At 46.7% G+C, this 15840-nt stretch overlaps 1 protein-coding gene across 1 annotated transcript in view; it reads right to left on the bottom strand.

The window, feature by feature from the left end:
• ZFPM1 (zinc finger protein, FOG family member 1) overlaps window positions 1-15840 on the bottom strand; it is a 168031-nt gene that overhangs the window by 60235 nt on the left and 91956 nt on the right. The window contains exons 2-4 of the mRNA XM_075326224.1: window positions 12613-12753; window positions 12303-12413; window positions 4439-4540 (exon numbers count right to left, since the gene is read on the bottom strand). Coding sequence (XP_075182339.1) covers window positions 4439-4540; window positions 12303-12413; window positions 12613-12753 — 354 coding nt within the window. The remainder of the gene's footprint in view (window positions 1-4438; window positions 4541-12302; window positions 12414-12612; window positions 12754-15840) is intronic.

Genomic DNA, 15840 nt, shown 5'->3' on the forward strand with positions numbered 1-15840 from the left:
AGCTTCCGACACGACACCAATCCCCAAGCTTCCGACACGACACCATTCCCCAAGCTTCCGACACGACACCAATCCCCAAGCTTCCGACACGACACCATTCCCCAAGCTTCCGACACGACACCAATCCCCAAGCTTCCGACACGACACCAATCCCCAAGCTTCCGACACGACACCATTCCCCAAGCTTCCGACACGACACCAATCCCCAAGCTTCCGACAAGACACCAATCCCCAAGCTTCCGACACGACACCAATCCCCAAGCTTCCGACACGACACCAATCCCCAAGCTTCCGACACGACACCATTCCCCAAGCTTCCGACACGACACCAATCCCCAAGCTTCCGACACGACACCAATCCCCAAGCTTCCGACACGACACCAATCCCCAAGCTTCCGACACGACACCATTCCCCAAGCTTCCGACACGACACCAATCCCCAAGCTTCCGACACGACACCAATCCCCAAGCTTCCGACACGACACCATTCCCCAAGCTTCCGACACGACACCAATCCCCAAGCTTCCGACACGACACCATTCCCCAAGCTTCCGACACGACACCAATCCCCAAGCTTCCGACACGACACCAATCCCCAAGCTTCCGACACGACACCATTCCCCAAGCTTCCGACACGACACCAATCCCCAAGCTTCCGACATGACACCAATCCCCAAGCTTCCGACACGACACCAATCCCCAAGCTTCCGACACGACACCATTCCCCAAGCTTCCGACACGACACCAATCCCCAAGCTTCCGACACGACACCAATCCCCAAGCTTCCGACACGACACCATTCCCCAAGCTTCCGACACGACACCAATCCCCAAGCTTCCGACACGACACCATTCCCCAAGCTTCCGACACGACACCAATCCCCAAGCTTCCGACACGACACCAATCCCCAAGCTTCCGACACGACACCAATCCCCAAGCTTCCGACACGACACCAATCCCCAAGCTTCCGACACGACACCAATCCCCAAGCTTCCGACACGACACCAATCCCCAAGCTTCCGACACGACACCATTCCCAAGCTTCCGACACGACACCAATCCCCAAGCTTCCGACACGACACCATTCCCCAAGCTTCCGACACGACACCAATCCCCAAGCTTCCGACACGACACCAATCCCCAAGCTTCCGACACGACACCATTCCCCAAGCTTCCGACACGACACCAATCCCCAAGCTTCCGACACGACACCATTCCCCAAGCTTCCGACACGACACCAATCCCCAAGCTTCCGACACGACACCAATCCCCAAGCTTCCGACACGACACCATTCCCCAAGCTTCCGACACGACACCAATCCCCAAGCTTCCGACACGACACCAATCCCCAAGCTTCAGACACGACACCAATCCCCAAGCTTCCGACACGACACCAATCCCCAAGCTTCCGACACGACACCAATCCCCAAGCTTCCGACACGACACCATTCCCCAAGCTTCCGACACGACACCATTCCCCAAGCTTCCGACACGACACCAATCCCCAAGCTTCCGACACGACACCAATCCCCAAGCTTCCGACACGACACCAATCCCCAAGCTTCCGACACGACACCATTCCCCAAGCTTCCGACACGACACCAATCCCCAAGCTTCCGACACGACACCAATCCCCAGCAGCTCACCGTCCACCTAGACACCACATCAGAAGAAATCCTGGAGGATTGTGGGGCGGCCGTAACAGATGCCTGAACCCCAGGGAAAGATCTTCGGTGAGATATGAAGAAGGCAGCGGCAAACCCAAGAATATTAGTGACCTAGAGGCAATTCCGTTTTGTGTTTGGCTATAAACCATGTCTGCAGCAGGTTATAACAGCCAGAGGGGCCTGCTGAGCACTAAAGATGCTGGTCATGAAGGGGTGACTTCTTCAGAGGCTTCACTTTGTGCTGAATTTGGATAAGCGCTTGTTATATTGGTTGGGCCCTTGTTGGTAAAAATAATATCTGGATATTTCTTCAATAAACAAGTGTCTATAGAGGGAAATGTTCTTTGCAGGAACCACGGGGCTGTCAGTCAGTATGTAATGATGAGTGTGGGGTCCTGTCTGCTCTCCTAGGAGCGCCCACCTATGGCTCGTGGCCTCTTCGCCTGCGTACGTGCCACCTATTTCCTATCTGACACTTCCTGTTTATGTTATCTTGCAGGATTCCAGAGCATTCCAGTGCGGCTCCGTCACTCCGGACAGTCCCGCCACCAGAATCCCGTCATCGCAGTCCTCACATCTTAAGGGAAAAAAGGGACGAGTGAACCTGTATGTCTAAGGGAAAGAGATCTGGAAATGGAGGAGTTAAAGGGGTTCTCCAGGAATGGGCAAACAAAATGTAATTACTGTAGACGGAGTTCTGCAAAGTCCGAAGATACTTGTATTTTCATGCTCGGTCAGTGATTTGTGCAGCTGAGGTCTGCCATATGTGACTGGATACAGAGGGTCTGCCATATGTGACTGGATACAGAGGGTCTGCCATATGTGACTGGATACAGAGGGTCTGCCACATGTGACTGGATACAGAGGGTCTGCCATATGTGACTGGATACAGAGGGTCTGCCATATGTGACTGGATACAGAGGGTCTGCCATATGTGACTGGATACAGAGGGTCTGCCATATGTGACTGGATACAGAGGGTCTGCCATATGTGACTGGATACAGAGGGTCTGCCATATGTGACTGGATACAGAGGGTCTGCCATATGTGACTGGATACAGAGGGTCTGCCATATGTGACTGGATACAGAGGGTCTGCCATATGTGACTGGATACAGAGGGTCTGCCATATGTGACTGGATACAGAGGGTCTGCCATATGTGACTGGATACAGAGGGTCTGCCATATGTGACTGGATACAGAGGGTCTGCCATATGTGACTGGATACAGAGGGTCTGCCATATGTGACTGGATACAGAGGGTCTGCCATATGTGACTGGATACAGAGGGTCTGCCATATGTGACTGGATACAGAGGGTCTGCCATATGTGACTGGATACAGAGGGTCTGCCATATGTGACTGGATACAGAGGGTCTGCCATATGTGACTGGATACAGAGGGTCTGCCATATGTGACTGGATACAGAGGGTCTGCCACATGTGACTGGATACAGAGGGTCTGCCATATGTGACTGGATACAGAGGGTCTGCCATATGTGACTGGATACAGAGGGTCTGCCACATGTGACTGGATACAGAGGGTCTGCCACATGTGACTGGATACAGAGGGTCTGCCATATGTGACTGGATACAGAGGGTCTGCCATATGTGACTGGATACAGAGGGTCTGCCATATGTGACTGGATACAGAGGGTCTGCCATATGTGACTGGATACAGAGGGTCTGCCATATGTGACTGGATACAGAGGGTCTGCCATATGTGACTGGATACAGAGGGTCTGCCATATGTGACTGGATACAGAGGGTCTGCCATATGTGACTGGATACAGAGGGTCTGCCATAGGTGACTGGATACAGAGGGTCTGCCATATGTGACTGGATACAGAGGGTCTGCCATATGTGACTGGATACAGGGGTACAAAGTATCAGTGCAGGTAAAACACATAAATCAAGCTCTCAGCCGTGAGATGTTTTGGGTCTTTTCAGTCCCTGGATGTAAACCATTACCATTCACTAATAGCAAGCAGGGGCGTTAAATCTGGAGAAAATGCATCTTAATGTACATAAAATATGGAAGACGTGCATCTTGGGGAGGAAAATGTCAAACCAAATTCTCTGACGGATATTGTCTCGTCATTTTCTGTAACTGCTTGCGGTCTATGCAATTTACACATAGTCGCCCTCATAACCTAATGAATCTAAAGTCATACCAAAATATAAGAAAGAAGAGGAACCCCAATACAGGTACAAAGAGGGAAACAATATTTATTTTCCCCCTGTAGGGTAAAGACAAAACCTAAAAGCGTGCCCCTATGATCCAAGGGGTCCCACGCTTTATAGTGATTGCATATAGCGCCCATATGATCCATGGGGTCCCATGCTTTACATTGATCACACATCGTGCCCATATGATCCATGGGGTCCCACACTTAATAGTGATTGCACATCATGCCCATATGATCCATGGGGTCCCACACTTTATAGTGATTGCACATCATGCCCCTATGATCCATGGGGTCCCACGATTTATAGTGATTGCACATCGTGCCCCTATGATCCATGGGGTCCCATGCTTTACATTGATCACACATCGTGCCCATATGATCCATGAGGTCCCACGCTTTACAGTGATTGCACATCATGCCCCTATGATCCATGGGGTCCCATGCTTTACATTAATCGCACATCGTGCCTGTATGATCTAAAGGGTCCCACGATTTACAGTGATCGCACATTGGTGACAACAGCTGAGTTTTCTGCACAGTGCAACATGACAAATGCATTTACAGGTAAGCACTACAGGGACACCCACCTGGACCGTTCCACCGCAGCGGCTCCTCTGTGTTTTCCATGCTGGACGGAGACCCCGATGCTTTGTAATTCAGACTCCCCTCGTCTTCTGGAGACTGGACGGCTGCACCCAGAAAAGAAAAAACAAAGCGCTGTATAACTGCAGGCGCAGAATTCCAAGAAAACACTGGAATTTGGTCCTATAGGATGCCACCCCCTGCCCTGTATTCAGAAAGGCATCGGCTATGTGCACGCCTGAGCTGACCTGCATGAAAAAGTGCTTAAAAAATGCTAGAATAAAAGGAACATATTTGCATTGCAATGTCATATCGACTTGCTGTTCACATGTTCAGTCTTTCTGAATATCTTTTAACTGTGTGGAAGCCGCTCAATAGTTCATATCTAAGGCTGTGTGCACACAGCGCGTTTTTATGACTTTTTAGTGCACTTTTGTCACAAAACTGCAAGAAAATCCTCAGGCCAGAAAAGCCAATGAGAAGCCTGAAGTGTTGTGCACATGTTGAGGTTTTTCTCGCAGATTTGGTGCAGAAAATAATCTGCTGCGTCAATTCTTTCAGCGTTTTTTTGCAGGGTTTGTCACCAGTGAAGGCAATGAAAAACACATGCAAAACCACATAAAGTGTCAAAAACATGAGCTGCGTTTTTGAGATGAGTTTTTCCTGCCAATACCTAATGTGTGCACAATACCTACCGTAAATGTTTAAAAAAAAAAAAAAATGGCGAAATGATGAGAAGAAAAAAAAATGATGGAAAGAAGTTCAGAAAAAGTCATTTAGAGGGGTATTCCCATATCCAAAATCATATCCCCATAAGTGGTAGGTGTAATAATAATATATTCGCAAATGCCTCTAAATAGAAATGTAGCATAGTTCTCCTGATTAGCCATGCCTCTTACCTCATGTGCAGGGCATTGCAGGACCTTCGGTATCCATGTTTATGAGGACGACAACTGTGACTATACATGGATATCTAAGGTCTTGCAATGCCCTGCACATGAAGCAAGTGACATGGCAAATCAGGAGAACTATACTACATTTCTAATTGGAGGCATTTGCTATTATTAATTAATTATTATTATTGTTATTATTATTATTATTATTATTAATAATAATAATAATATTATTATACCTACTACATATTGGGATAGGATCTTGGAGATGGGACAAACCCTTTAAGGATAAGACATTTCAGGACATGATACCAGCGAGTCCTGAGGAGTCTTTCTTTTATAAGATGTCTAAAGACGTGTTCGCATACCCTTTCCCCCCATTTTTGAGGGTGACTATCAGGGAACGGGATTACCTGAGGGTGACTATCAGGGGACGGGATTACCTGAGGGTGACTATCAGGGGACGGGATTACCTGAGGGTGACTATCAGGGGACGGGATTACCTGAGGGTGACTATCAGGGGACGGAATTACCTGAGGGTGACTATCAGGGGACGGAATTACCTGAGGGTGACTATCAGGGGACGGGATTACCTGAGGGTGACTATCAGGGAACGGGATTACCTGAGGGTGACTATCAGGGGACGGGATTACCTGAGGGTGACTATCAGGGGACGGGATTACCTGAGGGTGACTATCAGGGGACGGGATTACCTGAGGGTGACTATCAGGGGACGGGATTACCTGAGGGTGACTATCAGGGGACGGGATTACCTGAGGGTGACTATCAGGGGACGGGATTACCTGAGGGTGACTATCAGGGGACGGAATTACCTGAGGGTGACTATCAGGGGACGGGATTACCTGAGGGTGACTATCAGGGAACGGGATTACCTGAGGGTGACTATCAGGGGACGGGATTACCTGAGGGTGACTATCAGGGGACGGGATTACCTGAGGGTGACTATCAGGGGACGGGATTACCTGAGGGTGACTATCAGGGGACGGAATTACCTGAGGGTGACTATCAGGGGACGGAATTACCTGAGGGTGACTATCGGGGGACGGAATTACCTGAGGGTGACTATCGGGGGACAGGATTACCTGAGGGTGACGGGATTACCTGAGGGTGACGGGATTACCTGAGGGTGACTATCAGGGGACGGGATTACCTGAGGGTGACTATCAGGGGACGGGATTACCTGAGGGTGACTATCAGGGGACGGGATTACCTGAGGGTGACTATCAGGGGACGGGATTACCTGAGGGTGACTATCAGGGGACGGGATTACCTGAGGGTGACTATCAGGGGACGGAATTACCTGAGGGTGACTATCAGGGGACGGAATTACCTGAGGGTGACTATCAGGGGACGGAATTACCTGAGGGTGACTATCGGGGGACAGGATTACCTGAGGGTGACGGGATTACCTGAGGGTGACGGGATTACCTGAGGGTGACTATCAGGGGACGGGATTACCTGAGGGTGACTATCAGGGGACGGGATTACCTGAGGGTGACTATCAGGGGACGGGATTACCTGAGGGTGACTATAAGGGGACGGGATTACCTGAGGGTGACTATCAGGGGACGGGATTACCTGAGGGTGACTATCAGGGGACGGGATTACCTGAGGATGACTATAAGGGGACGGGATTACCTGAGGGTGACTATCAGGGGACGGGATTACCTGAGGGTGACTATCAGGGGACGGGATTACCTGAGGGTGACTATCAGGGGACGGGATTACCTGAGGGTGACTATCAGCAGGGGTGTGTAGTCCATTATATGAACTGGATGTTTTCACACCAAAAGCACCAACGCAAAACAAACGGTTTAGAGGGCCCCGGTCTAACAGCCATGTGGGTAGCCCCTGGCAGACGGACCAGAGCCCTCTGAGCGTCACCTACCTGCCCGCATGTAGGGCATCTCTTTTGATTAGTGGGCCATGCAACATCTTGACATTGCGGGGCCTACTAATCAGAAGCAGCACCAAGCACGCTGGTGGGTAGGATATTCAAACAGGTCCATTGATACCATTCCCCATCGGGTTGACTAACCCCATTGTAAAGGTTATTTTTCTGCTCTATGAAACGACAGAGTTGGGACCAGGAGGCCTGTGGGGGTCCGTGCCTGTTTACGTGATCATCTTAGATTCTATAGAAGCGATTTACAAGTCAGGACATTATTATTTCCGGCGTACAGAAGGTGATTAAACTAGTCTCCAAAAAATAAATGAGCCCTCTAGGAGGTCAGGGGTCTTGTTCCTAAGCAATCTATAGGCCTTCCATGGCTATAATTATTAATAATTAGATATATGTATCTTATAAGTGTCGTCCTGCCCGTATCGGGGGTATAAATATTAGCCATCTTGATGACAATCTGCTCGTCGGCTTCTGCCCTTCCCATCCAGCTCGGCGGCAGCTCACAGGTTAACAGGGAGCAGGCCCGGGCTCTCCACCTCGGCCTATTCCTAGCAACTGAGCTGATAATATTTCTCCCCATTAACAGCAGTTAAAGATGGCGTGATAAGCCTATCTGCATATGACAGTGCTGCTGATTACTGCACAAAGTGCATGTTTGCATATTGTCCTGCAACGATAACCACAACAGTTGAGATCGATAATGCCCATAAAAGCTGACGTCAGAATTATTAATAGCTGCCCGGGAACACGATTACCATCAGATCGATGGGAATTAAGGCCGCACCCCAACACGTTTTCTAGGGAGCAGCTGCCTCGCGCGGTCAATGAGTGCTGTAAAGGGACTTAATCGCTATCAATTCTTCAGCTTTTCCACTGATGGAGGCGATTTCGGAACAAGTGAACGCAGGGAAAGCGTCTATTTATTGTGTGGTCTTAGACTGCAGCCATCGTCCGCTCCATATCAATGTAAGCTACAGTCAGGGCCAGAAATATTTGGACAGTGACACAAGTTTTGTTATTTTAGCTGTTTACAAAAACATGTTCAGGAATACAATTCTATATATAATATGGGCTGAAAGTGCACACTCCCAGCTGCAATATGAGAGTTTCACATCCAAATCGGAGAAAGGGTTTAGGAATCATAGCTCTGTAATGCATAGCCTCCTCTTTTTCAAGGGACCAAAAGTAATTGGACAAGGGACTCTAAGGGCTGCAATTAACTCTGAAGGCGTCTCCCTCGTTAACCTGTAATCAATGAAGTAGTTAAAAGGTCTGGGGTTGATTACAGGTGTGTGGTTTTGCATTTGGAAGCTGTTGCTGTGACCAGACAACATGCGGTCTAAGGAACTCTCAATTGAGGTGAAGCAGAACATCCTGAGGCTGAAAAAAAAGAAAAAATCCATCAGAGAGATAGCAGACATGCTTGGAGTAGCAAAATCAACAGTCGGGTACATTCTGAGAAAAAAGGAATTGACTGGTGAGCTTGGGAACTCAAAAAGGCCTGGGCGTCCACGGATGACAACAGTGGTGGATGATCGCCGCATACTTTCTTTGGTGAAGAAGAACCCGTTCACAACATCAACTGAAGTCCAGAACACTCTCAGTGAAGTAGGTGTATCTGTCTCTAAGTCACCAGTAAAGAGAAGACTCCATGAAAGTAAATACAAAGGGTTCACATCTAGATGCAAACCATTCATCAATTCCAAAAATAGACAGGCCAGAGTTAAATTTGCTGAAAAACACCTCATGAAGCCAGCTCAGTTCTGGAAAAGTATTCTATGGACAGATGAGACAAAGATCAACCTGTACCAGAATGATGGGAAGAAAAAAGTTTGGAGAAGAAAGGGAACGGCACGTGATCCAAGGCACACCACATCCTCTGTAAAACATGGTGGAGGCAACGTGATGGCATGGGCATGCATGGCTTTCAATGGCACTGGGTCACTTGTGTTTATTGATGACATAACAGCAGACAAGAGTAGCCGGATGAATTCTGAAGTGTACCGGGATATACTTTCAGCCCAGATTCAGCCAAATGCCCAAAGTTGATCGGACGGCGCTTCATAGTACAGATGGACAATGACCCCAAGCATACAGCCAAAGCTACCCAGGAGTTCATGAGTGCAAAAAAGTGGAACATTCTGCAATGGCCAAGTCAATCACCAGATCTTAACCCAATTGAGCATGCATTTCACTTGCTCAAATCCAGACTTAAGACGGAAAGACCCACAAACAAGCAAGACCTGAAGGCTGCGGCTGTAAAGGCCTGGCAAAGCATTAAGAAGGAGGAAACCCAGCGTTTGGTGATGTCCATGGGTTCCAGACTTAAGGCAGTGATTGCCTCCAAAGGATTCGCAACAAAATATTGAAAATAAAAATATTTTGTTTGGGTTTGGTTTATTTGTCCAATTACTTTTGACCTCCTAAAATGTGGAGTGTTTGTAAAGAAATGTGACAATTCCTACAATTTCTATCAGATATTTTTGTTCAAACCTTCAAATTAAACGTTACAATCTGCACTTGAATTCTGTTGTAGAGGTTTCATTTCAAATCCAATGTGGTGGCATGCAGAGCCCAACTCGCCAAAATTGTGTCACTGTCCAAATATTTCTGGACCTAACTGTAATTCCTGTAGTCCGGCACCCCATAATCTAGAATATCTGTGCTGCATTGTGATTGGATGATCAAGGTCATTACACCAGGTCTAAGGTTTTACTATAGACCCAGCTATACATAGGCCAGCTGAGCCCGTTCTCCACTAGAACATTTATGAAACATCAAAATTGGTATCTTGCCCCAATGTTTATCTCACAAAAGTGCAATGTAAGATCCCAAAGATTGGTTAGCCTCATTCATATCACTATGTGCATAGCCAATGCAGTTCCCATCGATATTTCTTCAGATTTTAGTTTGCTTAGTCATAAATAATTAAAAACGTGATAATTTGTTTCACCAACAAATCGGCATCATCAGGGGTGCAATGGGGTAAGAGGCCCCTGATGATGCCAATTTACTGGCGAAACATGTTTGAGGGTAACCAATTCCACTTCCAAGTGTAAGGTGTCAATATATAGTGTAATGCACCACACTGCCTATTGGAATTTTTTGTGAATACGAGGGGCTGCTGATAAGTCTTTAGCTTTACCCATAAAGAAACTAGACATGATGATGAAACTTTCCATTTCTCCACATACTCTCCACTGATGACAACACACTTCTTACAATCGGTATTCCAAGTTCTGTAAGCCTAACAAAAAGAAGAATTTTGGTTATGCCTCAAACCAGGCATCTGTAGCAGCCATGGCATCAGAAATGGTGTGAAATTTGGGACCTTGAGGCGTTCTTTAGGTATGGAAAGAGATGATAGTCGGAGGGAGCTAGATCTGATGAATAAGGTGGGTGGTCACCAGCTGGAAGGCCAGCTCTGCCAGTTTTGCCGTGGTCGCTTGTGCAGTGTGAGCGGAGGCGTGTTCTTGTAAGAACAAGATTCCTTTGGACAGCTTGACGCGCCTTTTGGCTTCCAGAGCTACCTTCAATTGGTCCAAAAGTTTAATGTAATACCTTGCATTGATGGTGGAACCCTTTTTAAGGTAGTCCACTAGCAGCACGCCCTCCTTAACCCAGAACACAGACACCATCACCTTAGTGGCTGATTTTTGCACCCAGAACTTCTTTGGACGAGGAGAACCACTGTGCCTCCGCTCTTTTGACTGCTCCTTGTCTTCAGGGTCATACAAATAAATCCAGGTCTCATCCTAAAGGTCCAGTCACACTAAGCAACTTACCAGCGATCCCAACAACGATAGGGATCGCTGGTAAGTTGCTAGGAGGTTGCTGGTGAGCTGTCACACTGCGACGCTCCAGCGATCCCACCAGCAACCTGACCTGGCAGGGATCGCTGGAGCGTGGCTACACGAGTTGCTGGTGAGCTCACCAGCAACCAGTGACCAGCCCCCAGTCTCCTAGTTACAGCACACATCAGGTTAATTAACCCGATGTGTGCTGCAGCTAAATGTGCACAGAGCAGGGAGCAGCGCACACTGAGCGCTGGCTCCTTGCTCTCCTAGTTACAGCACACATCGGGTTAATTGCCTGATGTGTGCTGCAGCTAAATGTGCACAGAGCAGGAGCCGGCAGCACAGGCAGTGAGAGCGGAGGAGGCTGGTATCAAAGGTAAATATCGGGTAACCAAGGACAGGGCTTCTTGGTTACCCGATGTTTACATTAGTTACCAGCCTCAGCAGAAGCTGGCTCCTGCTGCCTGCACATTAGTTGTTGCTGTCTCGCTGTCACACACAGCGATCTGTGCTTCACAGCAGGACAGCAACAACTAAAAAATGGCCCAGGACATTCAGCAACAACCAACGACCTCACAGCAGGGGCCAGGTTGTTGCTGGATGTCACACACAGCAACATCGCTAGCAACGTCACAAAAGTTGTTCGTTACCAGCGATGTTGCTAGCGATGTTGCTTAGTGTGACGGGGCCTTTAGTGACCGGTCGATCCAGGAAGTTCTTATCAGTCTGGAAACGCTGACAAATGGACCGGGAAGTTTTCACTCGTTGCTTCTCTGATCTGTTGTCAAACATTTGGGGACCCACTTTGCAGATTGCTTCCTCATGTCCAAATGTTCATGGATAATGACACAAACACGTTCACGGGAAATCCCCATGATGTCTGCTATTGCTTTAGCTGAAATTCGTGGATTCTCCAGTATAAGGTTGTGCGCAGCATCGACGATCTCCGGAACAACAACCACTCTCGGGCGTCCAGAACGTTACTCATCATTGGGGCTGAAGTGGCCCATTTTAAATTTGGCAACCCAGTTCTTACTTGTGGAATATGAAGGGCATTGATCCCCCAATGCCTGCGAAATATCACCATGAATATCCTTCACAGACTTTCCTTGCAGAAACAAGAATTTTATCCCTCCTCTGCTCCCAGTTGCTGTGAATATCGCATTAGACCCTACTTGCAATATTATGGGCCTAGATCTGCTCATGTAAATTCCTATCATAAGTTCCATAATTAGGATCAGTCTTTTTTGGTTACCTGAGTTGCATGAAGGAGACGGCTCCTCGGCGAGTTCACACAGCTTCGGCATCGGGTCTGGTTCATCCATCTCTTGGTCCAATGATTGCGGCACCGGACTGCACCGTTCTCCTGGAAATAAAGGAACAGGTCATGACGGAAAGATTTCATGGGATACCAGTAGTTTAGTATCTGAAGATATTAAAAAGGTAGATTACAAAACTGACGATATCTAGGATATATATCAGCGTTGGTAACATATAACCTGTAAAAAATATTACATATTTTGAGCCTTAATACTGCAGGTACATAACCGGCACACAAAGCTCACCGTCTGCGCCGTCACTGTACGATGCACTGGAGGAGCCGCTATCTGCCAATTCTTCTGGGTCCGACGCGGTTCCATCTTTTTCGGAAAGGGAAGACTCTGCTACTAAGTTCTCATCTGTCTCTTCCATATCCCCAAGAGAACCTGAAAAAATAAAATAATAAATCGGTATTAATATTACATTAGATATAGTCAGAAAGCAAAGAAAAATAGAATTATTCTTACGGTTAATTCGGTTTCTAAAACCCTCCACGACAGCATGGATTCTGTTGTGCTGTCGTGGAGGGTGATTGGAGAAAAAGTCATTTATTCCTGTTTTAGGAGAGCACTGATATAATATAACGCCAAACACAATGGCTCCTAGTAATAGTGCGCCATCATGGAATATATCATTACCAATAAGAGGACAAGACGTCACTAATAAGGAGGTAATGGCACAAAACCCTGGCCATGAGGAGCTCCCCAAACGATTACATGGGCTGCACAGTGGTTCTGTAATCGAAACTGTTAAAGATGTGTACATTTGTTTCCCATTAATTGCATGCATTTTGGACTAAAACAAAATAAATAATTTGCAATTAACAAAAAAATTGCACCATTTGGCTTTTACAGGCTTTTTGTTTTGCTGGAGTTAACTGAGAATCAGTCAGTGAGCTAATAAGCAGTTTGTACCTTTTTTTTCTGAGCTCCCCTCACTTGATTTATGACCACAAAGTTCAGTTCACATTGGATGTGGTTGGTGGTTATTAAAAGAGAAGGGGACTGCAGAAAAGGCAAATGAGAGTCAGAATGAGCTCACTGAAGGATTCTCAGTTACATCATTCTGCAGCCAGCAATATGCACGGATACAAAGAGCCTTGTAAAAAACAAAAGATGCAAAAATGTAATAAAACGCAATTTAAATAATAAGGTTTTTATGATCAGCAAGGTGCGACGCTCACGATCAGCATTTGCTTCGTAGGGGCGGCCAGTTTTGAGAGGAACATTTTGCTCCTTGCCATTGCACGACAATGATCTATTGGACTGATGGTGACCCAAATATGTCTTTGACTCAGTGGCACATGGCAGTGATAGAAGTTGAAGACATTTTTAGCCTGGGTTTTGGGGATGAGATAGAGTGTGGCGCGGCGTGCAGACCTCAGAGGCTCCCTGACTGCAGGCATGTATATTTACGCAGCGAGAACAAAGGCTCCATAATCTATACATAGCGCACAACAATGAGCGTGGAGAAAGCCACTGCCAGACCCGGCACAGGCAATTTTTCTAATTCTGCTAATTTCAGTTCCAGCACAATTAAAGTCTGCACTGATAATGCTGAGAAACAATCAGCAGCTAACAAATCGCTTTTCTCCTCTTGTAAATGTAACATCGTTAAGCTAATTTCTTCGTTCACGGCTGCACGGCTCCTGGGTGTCTGATAAAGTTAACCCCTTGGCTGCCTGGTCACGTGGTCCGCCTTCCTTGCCAGGGAGTGGGGAGGCAGTGGCACTTGGTGGAGAGGAAATAATGGACTGGGGGATCAATTAAAGGGAATTTTTGCATTGCTTGATATTATCTCTGTGCATCTTAATAAGACCAAGAACATCTCACAGATGCTGCAATGTGGCAAGTACCGGGGTTTACAATCATGGGTGGTCATAGAGCCATTACTATAGGGAAAAGATGGCAGGTAATGGAAAGCACATGTAGAAAACCGAAAATTGCACCGTACACTTTTCACAAGGCATGGCTATAAATGACCAAATATATATCTTACCTAAGCTACTTTAGGCAACATGGATGTAGTAAGAGAAAATGCATAAACCTAGATCTAAGACGTCAGTAAAGGGTCTGCCGAATCCACAGACCAAAGTCCGAGGATTGGACAGTTCAGGGGTCAGATCACCGAACCTTCCCCATACAGCTTTCACAAAACCTGGCTATGAATGACAAAATACATAACTTACCTAAGCTACCTTAGGCAACATGGCTGAAGTAAGAGAAAATGCATAAACCTGAAACTATGACATCACTGAAGGGTCTGCCGAATCCACAGATCATAAAATCAGAGGATTGGACAGTTCAGGGGCCAGATCACCCAAACTGCACCATACACCTTTCACAAGGCCTGACTATAAATGACCAAATACATAACATACCTAAGCTACCTTAGGCAACATGGATGAAGTAGGACAGAGTAAGAGAAAATACATAAACCTAGTCTATGACATCACTGAAGGGTCTACCGAATCCACAGATCACAAAATCTGAGGATTGGTCAGTTCAGGGGTCGGTTCACCCAACCTGCCCCATACACCTTTCAGAAGACCTGGCTATAGATGACCAAATACATAACGTACCTAAGATACCTTAGGCTACATGGATGAAATAAGAGAAAATGCATAGACCTAGATCTATGACATCAGTGAAGGGTCTACGGAATCCGCAGACCAAAAAAATCCGAGGTCTGGACACTTCGGGGTCAGAATACCTAAACTGCACCATACACCTTTCACAAGGCCTGACTATAAATGACAATATACATAACTTACCTAAGCTACCTTAGGCTACATGGATGAAGTAAGAGAAAATGCATAAAACTACATCTATGACATCAGTGAAGGGTCTGCCAAATCCAAAGTCCAAGGATTGGACAGTTCAGGGGTCAGATCACCCAAGTTGCAAATTTGGCTGAATTTTGCAGCGCTGTGAGGGCAGTAAAAGAGCAGAGAAATATTTGGATATCACAGACTCAACAATCGCAAGCATTGTCATCACCTGTTCATACATCAAGGCACGGAAAAGCTCAATCCTACGTTGTATGTAATGCTAGAGCTAAAAGAAAGCGACTCCACATAATCTGCAGTCATTTATGCCAAAGACGGGTTAATTTTATGTCTAAAAAAAAAAAAAAAAAAAAGCAATATTTTCACACCCAGTTTAGATTCCTGCCCATGAAACAGTGTGCATGAAAAGTGCCCTCCGAGGCTAATGGAAGAGCCCCGGTTAGGGAACAAAGGATCTTTTCAGCAAACTTTAAATTCTGTCCCGATAACAATCTGAGATCAAACGCCCGCCGTTCAGGCCCAAGATCAATGCAATGAATTTAGTCTTCTGGCAGACGTAAAAAAAAAAAAAAAGAAAGAAAGATTAAAAAAAAAAAAAAGGAAAATGTTGATATCTGACCCAAATTTCATCCCTTTCCTTTTTTCACGCTGCCTCCTGTTGTCTTAACCGTCTTGACGTTCTAAG

This window comes from Anomaloglossus baeobatrachus, chromosome 10 (genome assembly GCF_048569485.1).
Source record: "Anomaloglossus baeobatrachus isolate aAnoBae1 chromosome 10, aAnoBae1.hap1, whole genome shotgun sequence".
NCBI classification, from domain to species: Eukaryota; Metazoa; Chordata; class Amphibia; order Anura; family Aromobatidae; genus Anomaloglossus; species Anomaloglossus baeobatrachus.